The sequence below is a fragment of the Euprymna scolopes genome, chromosome 26 (genome assembly GCF_053919585.1).
Source record: "Euprymna scolopes isolate OS-2025 chromosome 26, ASM5391958v1, whole genome shotgun sequence".
Lineage (NCBI taxonomy): Eukaryota > Metazoa > Mollusca > Cephalopoda > Sepiida > Sepiolidae > Euprymna > Euprymna scolopes.
In genome coordinates this window covers 95,549,878-95,573,905 of record NC_136507.1, presented here as the reverse complement: position 1 = coordinate 95,573,905, position 24,028 = coordinate 95,549,878, and the positions used below count along the sequence as shown (strand labels likewise).

General features: G+C 32.2%; 1 protein-coding gene across 1 annotated transcript in view; it reads left to right on the top strand.

Moving 5' to 3' along the window:
- LOC145248285 (dynein axonemal heavy chain 5-like) overlaps positions 1-24,028 on the top strand; it is a 280,837-nt gene that overhangs the window by 240,372 nt on the left and 16,437 nt on the right. The window contains 6 exon segments of the mRNA XM_080110158.1: positions 3,163-3,388; positions 7,238-7,426; positions 13,814-14,008; positions 18,260-18,376; positions 20,438-20,549; positions 21,366-21,499. Coding sequence (XP_079966284.1) covers positions 3,163-3,388; positions 7,238-7,426; positions 13,814-14,008; positions 18,260-18,376; positions 20,438-20,549; positions 21,366-21,499 — 973 coding nt within the window.

The following is a 24,028-nucleotide window of genomic DNA, read 5'->3' as shown; positions in this document are numbered from 1 at the left end:
TAGACACAAGGTCAGTTTTTAATGTGAGTAAAAAAATGAACTCCTCAAAATGTGGCACTCTAGATCGGACCAAAACTTTAAATTGCTGCAATTGAGGTCTTCTTTATTGACTGAGGACAGGAAAGATGAATCGTATTATTAAAATACATTTTACACAAAGTCTATGAGACAATCCTGTTTATAAAATATTTTTTACGGAATTTAAGGCGGGGGGATCATGTCATATTATGTTAAATTTACAAAACTCTCATATAAAAATTGAACAAGTAGCTTGTCTGTTTGTTTGTTCATTTCATTGTTTTTTTTTTTTCAGAAACTAGTAAGCCGATCCGGCTACAATTTTGTATGAATCTTTCTTATGAAAAAGTGCACTGAACTAGTATCCGTTCAATGCGCAGTCAGGAATCAATAGGGATTCTTAGGGATTAGTATTTAATGCAAAAATGAGCACAAATTTAGCATCATCAATTTGGCATGAAACACTCATTCTAAATCAACGGTTTATAATTTTTTCCTTTTTCTCGTTTTAACGGGTAAAAAGTCTACTCTCTCTCTCTCTCTCTCTCTCTCTCTCTTTGTCTGTCTGTCTCTCTCTCTCCCCCTCTCTCTCTCTCTCTCTATCTCTCTCTACATGTTTTTACTCCCATTTTTAATCTGCTTGGTTACACATGTTTTGATTACCGAGTTGTGTTAACGATCCGATAATTTCACCAGACTTCACAGAAATAAATAAATGTGAAGTCTGAAATTATCGGATCGTTAACACAACTCGGTAATTGAAGCATGCGTAACCAAGCAGACTAAAAACCCTAGTAAAAACATACTTTGCTCTACAGCAGCATTGCGCACTTTCTTCATGTTTTTTTATCATGTATCACTTACTCATTATATATATATATATATATATATATATATATATATATATATATATATATATATAAGGCACTTTGTGTGTATATGTGTGTCTGTGTGAGTTCGTTCTCTATGGACTCCAAAACGACTGGGCCGTTTGTTTTTGAAATAAAGGTTAAAGGGTCAAAATCGGGGTCAAAGTTAAAAAAGAAAATGACCTCTGCAGTCTCTACCAAATTTCTCAGCCAATTTTTGGCTTAAACATTTGAAATTTTATATAAAGCATATTTAGACATAGGACAAGCTTTTTAATCGGCTTTTGGCCGAAAATTTGGCTGCCAAGGGGTCAAAGTTCAAAAGATTTGACCTTTGCGGCCTCTAGCAAACTATTCAGCCAATTTTGGGTCTAAACATTTGAAATTTTACATAGAGGGTATTCAGACATACAGCAAGCATTTCGATCAGATTTTGGGCGAGAATTTGGCTACCAAGAGGTCAGGGTTGAAAGAGTTGACCTTTGCAGACTCTACCAAACTCCTCCGCCAATTTTGGGTCTAAACTTGAGATTTTAGGACATGAGATAAACTTTTGAATATATATATATATATATATATATATATATATATATATATATATATATATATATATATATATATATATATATATATATATATATGCACATAAAATTATGAATAGTACATAGACACCGAGCAAAGTCGGGCTGAACTGCCAGTATTCGATAAAAGTAAGGATTATTATAACGAAGCTTTAATTAGATCAGTATATCGAGGAAAAATCAAATACATAAAGGAAGTGAATAATAAAATAAGCAAAACAAACTACACAATATCATATAACATGGCAATGACAGGGAGAAGAAATGTAAAGAATAAAAAATAAATATAAAAATAATCAGAAGAATAAAAAGAATGAAATTAAAAATAATGAAGAAGAAGCATAATAATAATAATAATAATAATAATAATAATAATAATAATAAATAATAATAATAATAATAATAAAGATAATAAAAATAATGATAATAACAATAATAATAATAATAAAAAAAATAATAATAAAGATAATAAAAATAATGATAATAACAATAATAATAAAAATAATAATAATAATAATAAAGATAATAATAATAATAATAAAAATAATAATAATAATAACAATAACAACAACAATAATAATAATAATATAATAATAATAAAAAAATAATAATAAAAATAATAATAATAATAACAATAACAACAATAATAATAAAAATAATAATAATAACAATAATAATGATAATAATAATAACAATAATAATAATAAATAATGATAACAATAATAATGATAATAACAATAATCATAATAACAATAATAATAATAACAACAATAATAATAAGAATAGTAATAATACTAACAACAACAATAATATTAATAACAATAATAATAATAATATTAATAATAATAACAATAATAATAATAACAATAATAATAATAATAATAATAATAATAATAATAATAATAATAATAATAATAATAATAGAAATAGATGCAAAAAACAAATTTGGTTTGATCACCGCCATCAGCCAAGTATTTGCCGAGCTCCAGCTAGCGCTTGTAAAAAAAAAAAAGCATGCTTTTTGTTCGGGACCCATATCCAGACGGTGATTGAGGCTGACGGCGGCTACATTGAATAGATGTCAGCTCTACTTCATAATCAAGTTACTCGAATTGAATTTTTCAATAAAAGTTTTAAAATGAATTGTTGTTTTCTTTACATTTCCAGCCTGCAGATATACGAATTTATAATCTTAACCACCCGGTGTATCGTTCTTTATCGTTCTACTCTGTTTGGGTTTGTTAACAGTTATGTGTAGAAGTATCGAGTTTTGATGACGTAACGAATTTTATGGAAAATTTTTTTAATGAAAAGTTCAAATAAAATTTGTTTCCCAATTGATCGTTGCGGAAATGAGTTCATGACTTCAAGCAATTAATGACGGGGTTAGCGGAATTATTTGATCATTTTTTGGTAATTTTTTGATTCTATACTAATTTCGACGTGACACAATGTAATTATGGTTTCACCTGAAATGCGTTCACCAATCCACACAAGCTCCAATTGTTCAATAAAATATCATTAAAATTTGAATTAATTCCCCTTTGCCTTATTCTCTTCCGAAAAAACAAAAAACAAAAAAAACAACTTCCGGTTAAAATACATTAGTGATTTTAAGCTTTCCAATTATTTCATCAACTACTTATCTTAATTAATTAATTAATTTATTTATTTATTTATTTATTTTCTTTCAGATTTGTAAACGATTCCTTGCTGAACGTGCCCCTAATAATAGACCAAACCAACCCAACAACGCCAATTTTAATGCTGGCCTTTGATCCAAGTATCAACGCTGAAGTCTACTTTTCTAACTGTTCGAAAGGAAAAGGCCATTTTGAAACCATCTCCTTAAATGTCTCCATTTATTCATCCATTATTGAAACGAAGATTAAAAAATTTATTTGGCAGAAAATGAGTGAGGTGACCATTTTTTTTTTTTTATTGAATTATTTAGGTGTGTCGCAGATTCCGTTAAAATGTTTTTAAAATATGACAAACATAAAGAAAGAAATATAAGAAAAAGGACAATGATTTCAGGGTATGTGGCGTAGTGGATAAAGTACTTAGTAATTCAGTTGTAAGTTATGCTCTTCTAGAACTTGATGGTTCAGTTGTTCGTGTGGGCAAAACTCAAAATTACAATTGTGAATTATTTACGATTTCTTCCTAGTCATGGCTGACCGAAACGAGAGCATGCTGCACCCGTGGATTAAATAAAAGGTTCTGTTCGAAATTCCATGCAGATTCTCGAGTTCGACGGAAAGATTCCCGAGTTCGACAAAATACACCTCGATCAGAAGGTTGTGAAAATAACACTCAAGATGAAAACAATAGTCCAAAGAGTCCAAATGATTTGAATAATAAATCCTCATTGTTTATATTGTTTTGATCCGACTATTGTTCTCATCCTGAGTGCTATTTGTGCAATGTTTCGGTCGGTGTAGCCTTCGATCTTCGTCAGACATATTTCGGTTGGTGTAGTCTTTGACCTTAGTCAGGCATGTTAGTTGTCATCTTTCCAAAATGATGGTCCTGGCTATGACCTGAAACTATATCCGATGGTGACGCCCTAGCTTGCGGGCTTTGGGGAGTGTGGAGCCACCCTTTAATTGCCATTGCTCCCAGGTCCACTCTGAACCGGAGTGATAGTACTTGTTAGGGTCCCAACTATAGGTTAAATAGAAACCGACTTGAAAAAAATATATATTCTATTAAAAAAATTTTCTTCAAAATAACTGGATTTGGCATTAAATAACTTGAAAGGGTTGATACGCCGTAAAACAATGACAACAACAACAAAAACAATCCAAAATGACGACTAAATGCCTAACGAATATCGAAGGCTACAATGGCTGAAACGTTGCACAAATATCACTCAAGATGAGGACAATAGTCCAATCGAAACATGTAATATAAACAATCTGTCTTCATCTCCAAAATTCAAAACTGTAATAAATACTCATCTCCAAAATTTCAGAAACTTAAAAAATAATTTATGTAACTACATAAGTTATAAAAGCTAGAAGTCTACTAAGCTTTAGCCCCTGTCCCATCACCACAATGTTGTATCATTGTGCTTGTTTTACAAGTACTTGAACGGAATGTGATCCAATGAACTTGCTGCACTTGTGCCCCATCAACATAAATATTTCCAACAAATGCAACAAGCAGCAAAATTCCACCCCTTCACTGATGGGGGGAAGGCTATCTACTCTAATAGTTTCTTTCCTCAAATAGCTAGCCTTTGGAATTCCTTCCTTGCTCCCAGTTTTCCCCGATTGTACCAATATGCAGAAATTTAAATGTAACGTGAACAAGTATATTTGCTGCAAAACTAACCTCTTAGAATGCCCATATAAATATGAGCCTTAATTCACAGTAGCCCCTCGCATTTCAAGGACAATATGCCTTGCTTGGGATGAATAAAAGTAAAAAATAAATGAGTGTAGATACACAACTGAACCATAATGATTGACTGTTACCTTTAAATTTGGATTCAGCTAAGAAATTAGGGTTCTTTGATACGACAGATGTGCATGCGAAAATTCATGGTTTCTTTCTTTTTTTTTTCTTACTCTTATTCACCCCAAACAAGGCACAGTGCGACTTGGACATAAGGGGCTACTGTTTGGAATCATATCTACAGGAACACTAAGTAGGGAGTTGCGCAGCAAGATGTCTGCTCATATTACACTTGAACTTCTACATGTCAGTACAGAGAGGGAAGCAGGATCTCTGGAGGAAATTCCAAAGTCTAGCAGTTCTGGGGACAAAACTTATTAGAGTAGAAAGCTTCCTGGCATCTGGGGATCTCTATAGTGAAGGGTTGAGATTTTGCTGTTTGTCAGGTTAGTTGGAAGTATTTATGCAAGTGCTGTAAGTTTGTCAGAGCACATTCCGTTAAAAGACTTGTAAAACGGGCACAGGGATGCAACATAGCGGCGATGGGACAGAGGTTGGAGTTTCGTTGATAGTGTGGGACCTATTAGGTTGGAGACTCTTACTGGGAGCTTTTCTAAGGAGAAACTAGTGATAGATGCACCAGCCCAAATGTGGCAGCAATACTTCATGCATGGGGGAGTGGTAGCTTTGTAAAAATGTAGGATACCGTCAGGTGTGAATAGTTTTCTAGCATGGTAGAGAGATCCCACCTTCTTTGGAGCAACCTTGGCAATGTCTTCAATGTATGTGTTCCAATTCATTTTGTCTGTGAATGTTAAGCCGAAGAGGTTGAAGGAAAAGCTCTCAAGTCGTGTTTTATTAGTCATAGCAACCGTTGGTTAAGTTTTCTTGTAATTGTTAAAGAAACAAAGTTTAGTCTTATTAACATAAAATGTTACCATCCATTAACGTCCCCATTTCTCTACAGACTACAGACTGGTTTTGGTTTAGGGGCACAATTAAACCATACTATTTGATTTTTGCATTACTTCATTTTTAAAATTTGGGTCTGAATTTTTGAAAGACATCAAAGATAACTTTTTGCTTTATTATTTTAAATTTGGAACAGAGACTTAATCCAACTGCGAGTGTAATCTCATCTATAAAACTAGGTTGTACCAGATTTTAAAAGTTAAACTTAAATAGCATTTAAACAATAAAATAAAATACATATAAAATACGTTTAGAAGCCAAATTACAACGCAATATTATGAAAATTAACAAATATTTATTTGTTTAAAATTAATATTTCGGCTATAAATGAAATCCTCAGAATTTTATACATTTTTAAAAAAAATTTTCCTCGCCATGATGTTTAATTGAAGAAAAAACAGTTAGTAAAGAATCCACGTGTTGTCTGTCATTAGTGTTATTTTGAAATGCCGGAAGAATACGCTTGGCGCAAATGTATGAAAGCCAGAGTTGTGTTTTCTGTGATAGACGCGTTGTCGGAAAACACAACTTTGACTGACATATCAATATTTGATTCTGACTAGCTAACTTTTAGTTCTTATAGTTGTACAATGTTATTTGCTATAGAATAGAATACCTTTCTTCAATTAATTTAAAAAAAAAAATACTTAATCCGATTTGATAGTTTCCTAATATAGAAATTCTTAAAGTCACCTTTTAAAAGAAAAATCAGTTAAGGGAAATAATTCTTATTCTTTTAGTAAGAGTTATCGCTTTTTATTTGCTTTTTATTTCATTATTTTTTTCCTTACATAGGTCTTATTTCATTCTTTTTAAATAAAAAATTTCAAAAGAAATTTTAATGGAACCTTGGGTCAGTACAGCTAGCAGGATATATAGATATTGACTAGGGTTTTTCTAATATTTTTGCTAATGTATCTATCTATCTATCTATTTAAAAAGTACTCCAAGCAAGCACGTGTTAAAATAAGCTAAACTATTAATTCAACACATTCACAAAAGAAAAAGGTGCACCAACCTATAGAAAACAACAATAGAATAGGATATAGATGCTAGCCAAACCGTTGTCTAAGTGAATCACGGCCATTGGCTAATGAACACTAACTCACAGGCGTGAATATAAATGAATCTAAACTAAGCATCACGAGGATATATAAAAACAACAGTTAAAAGGAATTTGATACATTTTAACCCGATGATTCTTTACTGGGATTAAATGCAGAAGATTCTGTGTAGCTTGATTGCCATATTTTTTCATAACTTGATATCTCTATATGTGTGTGTAAATAGTGACTTTTATGATTGATAATATAATTTCCATTTCTTTTGGAAAAATAATTATCATTACAAAAAAATAAATAAATAAAATAATTAATTTGCTGTTGTTTTTTGCAGGGCATCTGGTTGTTACTGAACAATGCCCACAGTTGGCCTGACCTTCTAGTCAATATTTTATCTTGGTTGAAAGAGAAAAAAATTGTCAACCCGATGTTTCGCTGTTGGCTTTCCATTGATGTCAACTCCTGCCAAATTCCTTCACACCTTTTAAACAATTCTCTCAGGCTGGTCATGGACTCTCCTACTGTAAGCATTCTCTTTGCAAATTTTTATTCGATTCGAGATATATATATATATATATATATATATATATATATATATATATATATATATATATATATATATATATATATATATATATATATATATAATCGCAGAATACTAAGGTGAATAGGATCACAGATTATTGAATCCTGTGATATCAAGTCTTACAAAATATTTTTGGGAGGTAATATTATTATATAAGACAATCACAGCCAAATAAGAATTGCTCAATATACTAAATAGAGCAAAATATAATTTATATTTTTTTTATATTTAAATTTCATTCAGAAAAATATAATTTTTCAACATAATTTATTATTTGAACAAACAATACAATTCTAAGTAATTTCCTTAACCCATGGATTTTCGATGTAGGCTTATCTCTTCAGAGGAAAAGTCATTAGCAAAATATTAAATCTACGGATACTTTCTACAGAGATTTCATTACTAAAACAATGAGATGGAATAAATCTATGATCATCAATCTCCAATGGATCCTTACCAATTATCCAGGATACGATATCGAAAAGGATTGGAATTTACCTTCAATGTTGATTTCTTCAACCAATTTGGAGTCTAACAACATCACCCCTTTTTATTCGAGAATTATTAGTCCATTCGGGCACCAAAATCGTATATCCTTTCTTTGGTTCAACCCTTATCTTCTTTATCCCTTAAAAAGATGTAATCTTTACTTTATATTTTCTGAATAGCAAAATTTTTTCAAATAACATTTAATATTTTGTTAATGACTTTTCCTCTGAGGAGATGAGCCTATGTCGAAAATCCATGGGTTAAGGAAATTACTTAGAATTGTATTCTTCGTTCGAATAATAAGTTTTCGCTTTAAAAAACTATATATATATATATATATATATATATATATATATATATATATATATATATATATATATATTTCTGTGGAAATATATTTTCTTATAATATATACCAATTCTTATTTAAGAAGCTCAATGTAATTACAGAACAATATAGTGAATAAATGACAAAAGACTATGTTCTAAAGTTCATGATGTTGACCATCTTTTTTCCCCTTTAATTTAGTTGACATTTACAATTCTTGGCAGTATCTGTTTCGTAGCGCAAAATCAATCACTTAATTATTATATCAATCAGTGAATCTATTTTGCCCTTAACTCATCAGGAGAAATAGCAACAATCAATCCGTCAATTTTTTAATCAAAAGCTGCATGTTTGTTTTTTTAGATATAACAACAGAGTAATATAATTGTTATTGTTAACAATTTTGTTATCAATAGATAGTGATTACAATAGATAGTGATTACAACCCTGGAGTCTAACTCTGTCCCGGGGGGAGGCATTGTAAATAGGTGCAATAGATAGTGATTACAAAATGTCCCCCACAACTGAAGATGGATTCGATGTGAGTTTTTTTTTTTTGTGTGTTATCTGTTACATTGCTATAAGAACCTTCTGCTTTTTTTTTCTGATGGGTCCATGGAGGAAATACCCAGTATTAACATACAAACATCGGTTGTTCCCTCATAAACAAAACAAATCTGTAAAATTTACCAAAGTTTTAGAACAAAAAAAAAGTATTGGTAAGATAAAAATTATAAAATTTTAAAATTACAAAAATTAATTTTTTTTTTTAGTTGATGATTTGCTGAAGTCAGTTAGTAAGCACTTTAAAATATTCATAATTGACATTGTTGATTGTAGGATGTCTACTTTTTATATATGACTAGCGTGGGTGCCCGGCGTTGCAGGTGTGTGTTGAGCAAAAAAAAAAAAAAAACTGGTAATACGCAGGCAGGTTCAAACTCGCACTGCAAAGAAGGGGAGAAAAACAGGAAAAAATGTAACGTCTTTGCTGTTGCGCCCATCGCCAAACCTGAAGTGACGTAGGTTTAAATTAAGGCTAGTCAATCGAAAAGAGTGGATGACTTTCGAAAATATCGGCGAAAAAAGCGACCCCTCCCTGTAGAAAAGTGCCCAGTTGAAGGTGAAGGAATGAATGTTTTTAGCCAATTTTTCGATATTTATCGCCCGAAGGGTCGAGCTTCAAAACGATACCAATCTCGTGAAAATCCGTCACCTCTGTCGAAAGTTTAGGCAGACAGACATACATACATACATACATACATACATGCATGCATACATACGTTTAAACAGAGACGTGAGATTTATATGATAGAAGATGTCATAGATATTTATATATATATCTATCTATATATATAAAAGCGAAAATGTGTGTATGTATGTATGTTTGTATGTGTGTTTGTGTGTCCGCTAAAATCTTTCGACAGACAGAACAAAAATTAACAAACTTGGAATCATATTGAAGTTCCATCCTTCGCCCGAAAAATATCGAAAAATTGACCAAAACCGTTCATTTTTTCACCCCGAAGTCGATAATTTTCGACAGGGGGGGTCAACAAAAACGGTCCTCTCGTGACGACGACCGGTTCTACGCATGCGTCAGATGACGTCATGACCTGATTTACTTTAAATAGTTGAAGAACTGACTAAATTTCATGGACGTCGTGTTACCTCGGTTGGTTAGAGCGTTGGTTAATTATCTAAACGTTTTGGGTTCGAATCGTGGTGTGAGATTTCTTTTTTTTTTCGATTTTTTTAAATTCAAATATTGAACCAGTGTTATTTAAGCCATTTTTCATCTAACGTTCGTTTTTCTGTTTTTTTTTTTTTTTTTTACTTCGCTTATTCTTAGGTTTTCATTAACACCCTCGACCGATGACACACACCCAAAAACACCCGGGTACACACCGATTTTTTAAATTTTAATATCGAAACAGGCTTATTTAAGCCATTTTTCACGTGTTTTTTTTTGGGGGGGGGTAGTTTTAACGTTCGTTTTTCTGTTTTCTTTTTTGTTTTTCAGATTTTTACATTTAACATTGTTCGTTTGCCTTACGTTAGTTTTTTTTTGTATTTTTTTCGATGTTTTGATTAACCCCCCCCCCGCGTACCCCCCGCTTCGTTTTATGTTTTCTCTTTTTACTTCGCTTATTCTTAGGTTTTCATTAACAACCACACACACCTACAAACACTCGGGCAACGCCGGGTACCCCCCCCCCGCTAGTCTATATATATAAAAGCGAAAATGTGTGTTTGTATATATGTATGTGTGTTTGTGTGTCGCTAAAAACTTTCGACAGACAGAACAAAAATTAACAAACTTGATATCATATTAAAGCTCCATCCTTCGCTCAAAAAATGTCGAAAAATTGGCCAAAAACGTTCATTTTTCACCCTGAAATCAACAATTTTCTACAGGGGGGGGTCAACAAAAACCGTCCTCTCATGACGAGATCGGTTCTACGCATGCGTCAGATGACATCATGACCTGATTTATTTTAAATAGTTGAAGAACTGACTAAATTTCGTGTACGTCGTGTTAGCTCGGTTGGATAGAGCGTTGGTTAATTATCTAAACGTTTTGGGTTCGAATTGTGGTGTGAGATGTCTTTTTTTTTCGATTTTTTAAATTTAAATATTGAAGCAGGTTTATTTAAGCCATTTTTCACCTAACGTTCGTTTTTCTGGGTTTTTTTTTTTTACTTCGCTTATTCTTAGGTTTTCATTAACACCCCCATCCCGACCGACCACACACACCCAAAAACACCCGGGTATCCACCTATTTTTTAATTTTAATATCGAAACAGGCTTATTTAAGCCATTTCTCACGTGTTTTTTTTGGGGGGGGGTAGTTTTAACGTTCGTTTTACTGTTTTCTTTTTTGTTTTTGTTTTTCCGATTTTTACATTTACCATCGTTCGTTTGCTTTACGTTAGTTTTTTTTGTGTTTTTTTTCGATTTTTTAAATTTTATTTAATATTTAAAAATATTTACTTCGCTTATTCTTATGTTTTGATTACCACCCACCCACCCACCTCCCGGGTACCCCCCGCTTTATTTTTCAGATAAGTTTTAACGTTCGTTTTTCTGTTTTCCTGTTTGTTTGTTTTTTACTTCGCTTATTCTTATGTTTTGATTAACACCCCCACCGCTGCCCGAGCACACACAACTCCAAAAATTCGGGCAACGCCGGGTACCCCCCTAGTATATCTATAACAGTGAAAATGTGTGTGAGGACATTTCCCAACCTACTCAACGAATTTCTGATCTACTCGCATGCACATGTCTCAGTTTCTTTCCGTTGTTTTTACTTCATTTTTTTAAAGGAATTAAACATTACGTTTTATGCACCGAATACATCTTTTAGTATATATATATATATATATATATATATATATATATATATATATATATATATATATATATATATATATATATATATATACAATTATGAGCAAAAAAAAATGGGCCAAGAGTGAAAGAAGGAAGAAATCGATTTTTCAATATTTTTCCATGAATTTTTGTTCATTTTAACTGAAAATTTATATTTTGCGGATCATTATTATTATAGCATATAATTATAAGTGGGAAAATTAATCCTAAATATGGTAGGACCGCATCTTGGCAGAGATATAAAAAGCTGAATTGCAGGATTAAAGCAGTCCAAAATGACTTACCAGCAGATTTTTGATATTTTAAGAAAAGAATATATATATATATATATATATATATATATATATATATATATATATATATATATATATATTCTTTTTTTTGCTCAACATACACCGCCAAACACCCGGCACCCATGCTAGTATATATATATATATATGTATAGTCATCCACTGTTTCGTTATTTCACAGCTCATCAATGCGGCTAGACATATATATATATATATATATATATATATATATATATATATATATATATATATATATATATATATAACAATTTCAATCCTGGCTTGAGGCAGTTGCCTGTCTAGCCGCACTGATGAGTTGTAAAACAGCGGAACAGTATTGTATGTGGATGACTATAATGCTCCCTATCTTGGCTTGAGCAAGTGATATACAAACTGCCATTAGTCTATCAAGCGACGCTCTTTGTGTAAACAAATCGAGTGGAGGCATTTGGACGATGTCAAAACATCGTTAATTCATTACCCACACAGCATTAACCGTATAGCGCAATGGTGAGAAGCCTTGACTGTCATTTGGGCGGTTGAGTTTCGATCCTGGCTTGAGGCAGTTGCCTGTCTAGCCGCATTGATGAGCTGTGAAATAGCGAAACAGTGGATGACTATATATATATATATATATATATATATATACTAGCATGGGTGCCGGGTGTTTGGCGGTGTATGTTGAGCAAAAAAAAGAATTCAAAAGTTTTTTAAAGTGTTAGTAGGAAGGCAGGCTCGAACCCATACCACGAAGGAGTAAAAGAACGGGGAAAAAACCCTGACGTCTTTGCTGTTACGACCACCGGCAAACCGGAAGTGACGTAGTTTTAAATTAAGGCTAGTCAATCGAAAAGAGGGGATGACTTTCGAAAATATCGGTGCAAAAAAGCGACCCCTCTCAGTAGAAAAGTGCCCAGTTGAGGGTGAAGATATTAATGTTTTTAGCCAATTTTTCGGTGTTTGTCATCTGAAGGGTCGAGCTTCAAAACGATACTGATTTTGTGAAAATCCGTCGCCTCTGTCGAAATTTTTAGGCAGACATGCAAACATACAGACATACATTTATATATTGGTAGCTCAAATTTTCAACCGAAACCGATTAAAAAGCTTGCCCTATCTCTGAATACCCTTTATGTAAAATTTCAAATGTTTAGACCAGAAATTGTCTGAGTAATTTGGTAGAGACCGCAGAGGTTAATTTTTTTTTTAAATTTGACCCCTATTATGACCCCTTAACATTTATTGTTTTGGGCTCAAATCAAGTTATTTAGTTAGATCCATGTCCAAGGAACCTATATCTAAAATTCCAAGTGTTTAAACCCAAAATTGTCGGAGAAGTTTGGTAGAGTTCTCAAAGGTCAAATCGTTGAACTTTGACCCCTTAACAGCCAATTTTTTGGCCGAACACGGGTTACAAAGATTTTCACAAATTTCCATATCCTGTACATCAAATTTCGAGTCTGTAGACTGAAAATTGACAGTTATTGTGTAGGGAAATGCACACACACACACACACACACACACACACACACACACACACACACACACACACACTTTTATAGATATATAGATATACCAATTTTTGTACTGAATATTATTGGTCATATAACAGCTTTAATACTGGGTAATATCGTTGAATAATGCTTCTGAGCTCTTTGTGAGTATATGTCTTGATCCGGCTTGCTTCTGATTTTTGAGAAGTTCATTTTCATGTTACTGTTATTTCTGTTAGGAATTAACCAATGTCAAGAGAAATTGTAAAGACTCGTAATACTTTTTGTCTCTCCAGTATTAATTTTTTTTTTTTTTCAATTTTATTTTGAAGCACATCAAAGAGAACATGTTGCTATCGTTTTCTCACCTGGACCCGAACATTATAAAAAGGAGTTCGAATCCTGTTTGGCCAGCCATGATTCACAATATCTGCCTTCTGCATGCCACTCTGCGATTCCGTGCCAACCTGAAGAATGCCTGGGTTTACCCTGAACACATCTTAATGAATAACTCCTCAGAGTTACTGGTGGGTTTTTAGTTCTTTAAACACGTATGATTCTCATACGTCTTGTACTTTTGAACATCCATAGAAACAACAACCACACTGACCTATCTATTATTATTATTATTATTATTATTATTATTATCTATATTATTATTATTATTATTATTATTATTATTATTATTATTATTATTTAAACACTTTTAATTATTTAAACATTTTTATTATTTAAACATTTTTCTTATTCATTTTTTTATTTAAACATTTTTATTATTTATTTTTATTATTTAAACATTTTTAATTATTTAACATTTTTAATTATTTTTGAACATCCATAAAAACAACAACCACACTGACCTATCTATTATTATTATTATTATTTAAACATTTTTAATTATTTAAACATTTTTATTATTTAAACATTTTTCTTATTCATTTTTTTATTTAAACATTTTTATTATTTATTTTTATTATTTAAACATTTTTAATTATTTAAACATTTTTGATTATTTTTGAACATCCATAAAAACAACAACCACACTGACCTATCTATTATTATTATTATTATTATTATTATTATTATTATTATTATTATTATTATTATTATTATTATTTAAACATTTTTAATTATGTAAACATTTTTATTATTTAAACATTTTTATTATTTATTTTTTATTTAAACATTTTTATTATTTATTTTTATTATTTAAACATTTTTATTATTTAAACATTTTTAATTATTTAAACATTTTTAATTATTTTTGAACATCCATAGAAACAACAACCACACTGACCTATCTATTATTATTATTATTATTATTATTATTATTATTATTATTATTATCATATTTTTTTTAGTCTGTCTGTCTGTTCCACTTTTTCTCAGAAACTAATTAGTTGATCTGGTCAAAATTTTGTATGGACTATAGTTATGATAAAGTGCAACGAATATATATATATATATATATATATATATATATATATATATATATATATATATATATATATATATATAAGCCTGACGAATCCTAGAGTGGATGAAACGCCGAATATTCAGTGTAGCTTAATCGCCATATATCTTTTATAAATTACTAACTAGCTCTACCTACGTATTGAGCACTTTTGAAGTAAATACTTAAAGTTTACGCATAAATCTATACTTTCGTATATTAATTTTATGTGAGTAAATTAAGTAGTTATATATATATATATATATATATATATATATATATATATATATATATATATATATATATATATATATATATATAGATAATATACATATATGTATGTATGTATGTATGTATGTATGCATATATAATCTTTGAAATCTGCTGGAGCAATGATTACCCTTCACGGAAAAATTATCAGCCGAGACTCTTTAGAAATTTTGGGTGACATCCTATGGTTCAAGAACTGTTTTCAAGATGATGATCCATACGGCTAGAATTTTTACAGATTGGCACGAAGAACATTCCAATGACGCTTAGCATCTGATTTGGCCAGCACAATCCCCAGATCTCAACATTATTGAACACTTATGGTCGATGTTAGAAATTCAAGTAAGAAATTGATTTCCGCCGCCCCGCCATCTTCTCTAAAAGAACTGGAGGGTGTTTTAGCTGAAGAATGGGATAAAATTTATTTGGAAACAATTCACAATTTGTATGCATCAATATCTCGGAGAATTGAGGCTGTAATTTCCGCAAAAGGTGGGACTAGACCATATTAAAATACATTTTGTTGATTTTTAAGGTGTTCGATGCACAATTATTCATTTCTTGTGCATTCATACTTCTCATGCTTCTAATACTTTTGCCCATTAGAATCATAACAGTTCTTTAGATAGGGCTTTGTTAATTCAAATTGTTGTTTTGATTCTGTGTGTATGCATTAATTTTGTGTGTGAAAAATATGAATATTGAATGTCTTCTAGTTATAGGTCAGTGTGTTTGTTGTTTCTATGGATGGACAGAAGTTCTCATAAAGTTGTATGGAAGCGTTAAAACATAATTGGGAACAAACAACGAAATTCATTTTTTTATTCAATTAATTTGACAGAAATAAAATAAAACAATCATGCTTCAACACAAAAAAAAATACTTTTTAGCCTCGTTAGTCATACTTTGCCTATCTATGAGTGTGTTATAATTATCTATATTACATTTCCCTTAGTCTGCCTGTTTCTCTGTCTGTTCCACCTAAGTTTAGCCAGATTATGAATAGAAAGTCGACTTCAGTGTGCACGATAAGGAAAGTAAAATCTGTCGAGTTAGGTGGTCGAAACTCAGCTGCCGAAGAGACTAAACTACACGAATTACGAAAATAACTTTGATTGAACATTCACGGTTTTATTTTCGTTGTCTATAAGGGATTATCATGGATTTATTTACCCTAAGGCAAAAAGAGATATTGACAAGAGTTAAGGGGAAGTAACTTCTGTTGACTTATTTCCGTCTACACGTAAAAGGATAAAATGTCCATTGTAAAAAGTGTTTTCTTTCTTTCCGTCTATTCGGCAATCTCTCTAATGTTTTTTTATAGTTACTTAACATCCGTTGAACCTTGTTAAAGAGACAAATTTAGCAGTTGCAGGCGCGAATGAGCATTTTACATCTTATTTTTTACCTCTTTTTTTTATCTATAAATTATTTTGTCTTCTTGACGGTCGTTTCTTGCTTCTTTTTTGTTTTTATTGTTGCATTTTTTGTACCTTGATAACTATGACCTAGGAGAAAACTGTCGTTGCACATAGCGACACATTTTCCGCATAAAGTGTGTCCGGTTGGTGAAATGCGTTCCTTTGTTTTTCAATTCCAAGTGCCTGGTGATTTTTCGTTTGTTTGGCTTTTGTACTTCTGTTAATAAAAGGAAAAATGTTACAGCGATAAGAAGTCTCAACAGTACTAAAAGTTTGTTTTTAAAATGGACAAAAAAAAAAAAAAACGAAGACAACCAACAAAGCTGTTGAAGGCTGCATGTTTAAGGGGGTCACTAAAATGTAGAACAAGTGACGACGAACGTCCATTTAAGGTTGTATATTTGTATCACGTTGGTGGTCACCAATATGTAGAATAGAAAAACAATGTCTCTTTCTAACATTTAAAAAACTAACTTTATTATCTTTATTAGTAGGAGAATGAGTCCATGTATATGAACGAAGACGAAAAGGTTAGAAACTCCTGCTCGAATAGAAAAGTCCATGTATGTGTAACGTATTGAAGTCAGAATCTGATGGTAGCCATTCTGGGTTATTTGTCTCCTCATCAAAGTTGAACCCAAAGCCAAAGGTCCGAGTGGGTTTTGTTGCACCCCAACAGAGAAGTTGGAGAGTGGTCTAACCCATATGGATTTGTTGTCAGTGGCGGGCCCTAACCAAGAAAGATGAAGTTATCATGAGTTTAAGCCTTTTTATAAACCCTGTTACGTGCCCAGCTTGCCTGAGAGATAGCCTCTGAATGGACGAAAGGAAGTTGTATGTTTACACCAATGAGCACTGAACTTATAAACCAAAGATATTCAACTTAGTAAACTGTGAAGTGTCGTTGCTGTCTGTAATCGCAGCTGTTACAATTATTAAAAAAAAAAATTATTCATAAAACTTACCTTACAATGAGTGTTTTTTTATTTCAATTTCAATTTTAATTTTCTTAAACTTTTGTAAAAATTGCCCAATGATTATTTATTGTATTTTTCATGTGTTTAAGCCTTTTTATAAGAACAAAAAGATTATTGTCTTCATTTTTTTTTTTTTTTCATTTGTCTTTACATTAACGGAAATAATGTTTTCCATTAAAAAATCATGAAACTTTTGTTCAGCACCTTCCAGCGCTTTATGTAAACTGCCTAGAAAATTCTGACAATAGCACGATTCTTATTCTGTATAAGTACCGAATTTTCAAATACACATTTTAATTTACTGGTTATCTTTTGACCCATACAATATCTCTTTTTCTTTTCCAGCACATAGTATACATACACAGTTGTCCCAAATACGACAGCTCTTTTTTGCAGCTTTGAAAATATAAGAGAAAGATTTTATCAGTTTATCTGCTATGTGTTTCTGACAACTACCTGTCTGTGATGCAACACCTTCATATTATAGCTATAATTTTAAATCGAACTTGTAATGGAATTTTCCACTTTTGTACTTACTCTAACATTATGTGTAAAATTTCGTTTTTAATGTAGTTTTTACACACCCACATCCAGTCTTGCTACTGGTATCTATAAAAAACATATAAAGAATTCTTCTAATATCTCTTTCTCTTTAAGGAAGCTATTGATTTTGCTGTGAGTGAATTTAAGGATTCTGTGATGTATACTTTGCCTGGCGGCGGGCAAGCAACTCGTATTGTGTCTTGGAATACAATGAGGAATATACTTTCGCAGGTAAAACTTTCTTTTAATCATCCAATCTTTTTTTTTTTTCCTTTGTGTGTTTCTGCAAATTACATCTGATAACTATCTATATACTAATACTAAACCTTTGGTGATTTTGCTCACATAAAAACGGTTGCATGTAAGCCAGTTCACCAACTTGCGAGTTTTATATGTTTTTGGAAAATAAAGTTATTTATATTTTTATATAAACTAGTTACAATAGATTGAAACGAGCAACATCACGCCTGTGTGTGTGTGTGAGAGAGAGAGAGAGGGGGGGGCAGAGAGAATAAATAGTGGAGCCAACCAAATTACAGATATGCTTCTGAACCTTATCAAGAATTTCTAAATGGAGTAGAGATTCACCAGCACACTATGCATTTTCAAATAATAGATTTATAGAGATAGAGAATAGCCTCAGGTGTAAGAAAATATTTGGAGAAAAAGATAGAACCGATATTACAAGAAGCAGAAAGAAGAATGGATCTAATATACGAGATGTGTTCAATAAGTTTACAGACTTTATTTTTGTACAAGAAATCCAGTATGCTATTGCTATACATCTTATGACCAATTTTTATTTCAGGTTCAAATGAACAGCTACAGCAGGAATGGGAATACACTTTGCTTGTTTGAGTGTCACAACCGGTGAATTTCAAAAATGCAATGGATGTGAGGACCCTTTAGAAGAACGATATGCAATAAAATTCTTTTTTAAACTTGGAAAAAAATGCCACAGTATGGAATGCTTCAGATTGCTTTTGGGCCGTCTTGTATGAATCGAGCATCAGTTTTTGAGTGGCATAAGAAATTCAAGGAACTAAAGAGTTGCAAAGTTTGTCCCAAGGGTGTTCAGAGAAGATCATAGACTATTGACCAAGATGAGCATCAAGACAGTTCTTCACCCTTCATATAGTCCAGGCCTGTGACTTTTGGTTATTCCCTAAGCTCAAGGAAAACCTTAGAGGCTGTCGTTATGAGACAATTGAGGAGATGAAAGAAGCTGCGATGAGGGTCATTGACATACTCTCGCAAAAGGACTTCCATGGGGCCTTCCAGAAGTTGTTGGAATAGTACAACAAGTGTATTGCAGCCAGAGGAGATTACTTTGAAGGGAACTAGAGTTTCATATGAGTACTATCAATAAAAGTGCCCATATGAAAAAAGTCTGGAAACTTATTTAAGGCACCGCATATGAACATCAAGAATGATTTGATGAGGAAGAATGATTAAGGAGTTTCAAAGGCGATGTTTTTTTTTTCAAAGATAAAACCATCCGTGAAAATCTGAGACAGTCTATACCTGACTTGTCCAGTAATTTCAAGGAATTGTTTCGTTTTCTTTTTGTGCAATGAGAATTGGATTTTATACCACATTGCAGTGATTACCTGTGACATTGCTTTGTCACTTTCACTGCTTTATTTCCACCATACAACAAACGTCATATGGCAAATACGATATAAACGATGTAACTGTGGTGAAATCAGATGAACTCTCCCATCAGCATCCGTTGATTATCTCCCTTTCCTACTTCCTGTACAGGCCCCCTCCCTTTACCCTGATTCCTCCTTTTTCGAGAGTCTCCTCGTGGTACGCACGCTTCTCTCATGGACTCCTCATGTGAGGATTTAGTTCAATATAGCCCACTTGAGCAGTTACTCCTCTCTTTGTCTTATTCTGTTCTCGTTGGTCACTCTTTCATTACAGTAACATAAATATCTTGTGTCAAATGTTGTATGACAAATACCATGTGACAAATGTCATATAACAAATACAATGTGACAAATAGTATATGATAAATACAGTGTGACAAATGTAATGTGACAAATACTATGTGACAAATTTCATATGATAAATACCATGTGACAAATGCCATATGATAAATACCATATAATAAATGCTATGTGACAAATTTCATGAAAACTTTATAATTAAAAAAAATTAAAATAAATTCTTAATATGGCAAAACGTTCTATAAAATCTTATTAAGATGCCGCTAGAGAAGTTGAAAACAAAACAAATAAAATTAAAAACAAAAGAAATGAATTATCATTCGTTCCTCTTGTTCAGGCCATATTTGGACGGCATCTCCAACATCCTGGTGATCGATTCTGTTTGGCAGCAATGGTAGAAAACCTGATTTCGCTGAGTTCCGTCAAAAAGGATTTTGAATACAGTAAATGTAAGTTGCTTAGATTTAAGAAAATATTTCGGGGGAAAAGATTTTACATTGTAACCCTTGACCCGGCAGTGGATTACAAACATATATATATATATATATATATATATATATATATATATATATATATATATATATATATATATATATATATAATATCAATTATAAAAAGATTTTTATATGATGAATTAAACTATCACACAACGAACAATATATACTAGAAATGTACGTCATTCCATTCAACTGAATGTGCCAACCATATTCCAAATTATTGCCTCCCATTTCACAAAATTTCCAGAGCTATTTATAAACTTTCTTCTTCAATGCCTTTAATTAATCAATCGTTTGTGATATCGTCTGAAAACTTCTCTTTTTAAGAAATACCCCCCCACACACACACAAAACAGATCAGGAAGCGCCAAGTCCGATGAGCATGCAAGCTTCTTAACGAGTTTTTTCATCATATCGAACGCTCAAGTATAGCTAAAACAAGATGGTGCAATAAAAATTTTTACTTCAGTTTAACAATTTTTTATTTTCATTTTTTTTTACTGTATAAGTTATGTTATTGACATAATATATACAGTTTTAATGTTATAATAGGATTAATAGGGATTAATATTTAATGCAAATATGAGCACAAATTTAACTATATTTAACTATCAATTTGTCATAAAGCATTCTTTCTAAGTCAACAGGCTATAACTTTTCCCCATTTTTATACGGGCTAAAAGTCTATTTTTTTTTTTTAATAGATGATAACTTTGTGAAGATTTTGTATTTTTACAAGTTTATTCATTTTCTTTCTTTTTCTTCCAGTAAAGTACAAAATCCCTGCTGCATTCTTTCAAAGCAACATTAAGCTTCCGTCTTTAATTCAGTCACTCGATGCTTTACCAAACCATCTTTTGGATTCTCCTGAAGGATGCCACCTATACCGAATACCTGTTGAGGTGAGTCAATCTTATAACCAATAAATGTTCATAGCAACAGCAGGTGGATGGTTCATACCTGGACTAATGGATACCATCGTAGACTATGGAACAAGTTATATTATCAGATCTATTATGTTCAATAATGCAACAATATTGTAGGAAAGGTATGAACCCAGTCTCTCAGATACGAATAAAATTGCTACATGTGTTTAACTAATGGTATAATTTTACAGCTGAACTCGTCTTCTACCACAACTGCAAAGAACTTTCCTTTCTTTCTTCATCACACCCCTTCATTTTTGAGGTCCATAAATGCCAGAAAGCTTTCTACTCTAATAGTTTCTTCCCTCGAACAGCTAGACTTTGGAATTCCTTTCCTACTACCTGCTTCCCTGACAGTACTGATATGCAGAAGTTTAAATGCAATGTAAACCGACATCTTATTAATCTTTCCTAGGCATGGCCCCAAATAGTAGTCCCTTACGTCCAAGTGGCAACATGCCTTATTAGGGGTGAACATGAGTAAAAAAAAAAAATGTGCTTAACGTCAAGCAGAATTTCTATGAAAAGAATTTCTTTCCAAGAACTTCCCATTTGTGGAATACATTGCCACAATATTCCTTCCCTGAGAGTTACAATATGGTCATCTTTTTCTCATAAGTAATCAAATTTTATTCATTCTATTCATTATTTTCAATCCTCTCATAATATTTATGATCATTAAGCTGACAATTTATCCATCTCATTAACGCTTGTCCTCGAGTTGTTTTTTAGCCTTGATAAGTATTGACTCATTAATGAAGAAAAATAAAAATAAACTCATAGATGACCAATCCCATGCACTCTCTTTTTTCCATTTTCAATTCAGACGCGCCACTCAAATTTGTACCTCATTTTTAGTTCCGATAAGTAATGAAGACAGTTCTGACAGTTATACATACGTTCATTCGAACAGGACTCAAATCCCTTTCAAACAAAGGGGAATGATACCTATTAACTGAAGTTAATAAATAGATTAGAAGTGACAGTTATGTATACATCTGTGCAATTAGCAATTTGATTTCCCCAGGGATATGAAACAAACATTTCTATGTAGCTTACTTGCCATGTATATCTCTACTATTATATAAAAGGAACTTTGTGTGTCTGTGAGTTCGTTCCTTATGGTCTCGAAAACGGCTCGGCCGATTTTTATGAAATTTCACACGAAGGTATTCTATGTGCCTGGCAGTGTTCTTAGATAGGTTTTGTATCAGAATGTCTTCAATAAGTATCGATAATCGAATTAATCCGATGAAAGAAGGAACAGACGATTTTAACCACACTTTACACTTTACACAGCTTAATATCACAAGTTTCTTTGATATGACAGAGGCGCGTTCGAAATGAATATTTCTGTTTAGAGCACGATTGAAACATGGTACTTGACTTTTACATTTTAAACTTTAATGTGACTTAGTCCAAAATATATTGAAGTCTACGTTGCAATGTAGACTACAATGTATTGTGAACTAGGTCACTGCAGGGAGGCATGTGAAGCTTCCTCCTGGTGCACCGCGATGGGTCCCCAACTGAAGCAGGGAATCAATCAATTTGGTTGAAAAAAAGAAATGGGCGATTTCATCAATTTCGATGATAATAAAAATATGGTAGTGTGAAACATTGTTGATCATCATTTAATCCTGGGTAACGTCGTGTCTCCCTGCCAGTGTTTACATAATACTAATGTGGAAAAATATTCCTGCTAGGTGATTTGGTTACACATTTAGTAGTCAGCTTTGATTTCATCTCCTGAAGAAGTATTCCTCTTCTCTAACGAGTTCTTGTCTCATTTACCCTTCTTTTCACCATTTTTTTTTTGTTTTTTACATAGGCATAACCACTTATCAAGGCCCTGACACTATTCGAGGATAAGGGTTAAGATTGTACAGTAGGCAATTGGAAAACAGAGTAATCGTTAGTAATGGAAATTCGGTAAATTTGTTAACTTTAGTGGAACGGCTCATCAAGAACTTGTTTATGTTGGACTTGAAGATAATCAGATTGTAGTCAGCTGGAAAGCAGGAAAATGGAAGACAATTCCACAGGCGTGCAGTTCTAAGAAAGAAGCTTTGAAATTTACGTTTAGGTTTAGGCACAGATAAAGAGTGGGGGGAATTATTGATATTGTTTTCAGCTAGACGAGTGTTTCTTGTGAAAGTTTGGCGAGGGGGGGGGGCATAGATTGAAGCTCAGTCGAACACTTGCCATGAAAATAATGATAAAGCAGAGACAAACTGGCAACATCTCTTCTGTGAGATAGAGGTTGCAGGGAAGAAAAAAGACATCCCCTACGAGACTACGAAGTCCATTTTGAACTCTATCAAGGCAGGATAAGTCCTTTCTACTCACCATCACCTCAACAAGGCATATTGCCACTTGGACATAAGGGCTACTAATCAGGACCATGCCTAAGAAAGATTAAGATGTTGGTTTATGTTGCATTTAAACTTCTGCATGTCAGTACAGTTTGGGAAGCAGGTAGCAGGAAGGGAATTCCAAAGTCTA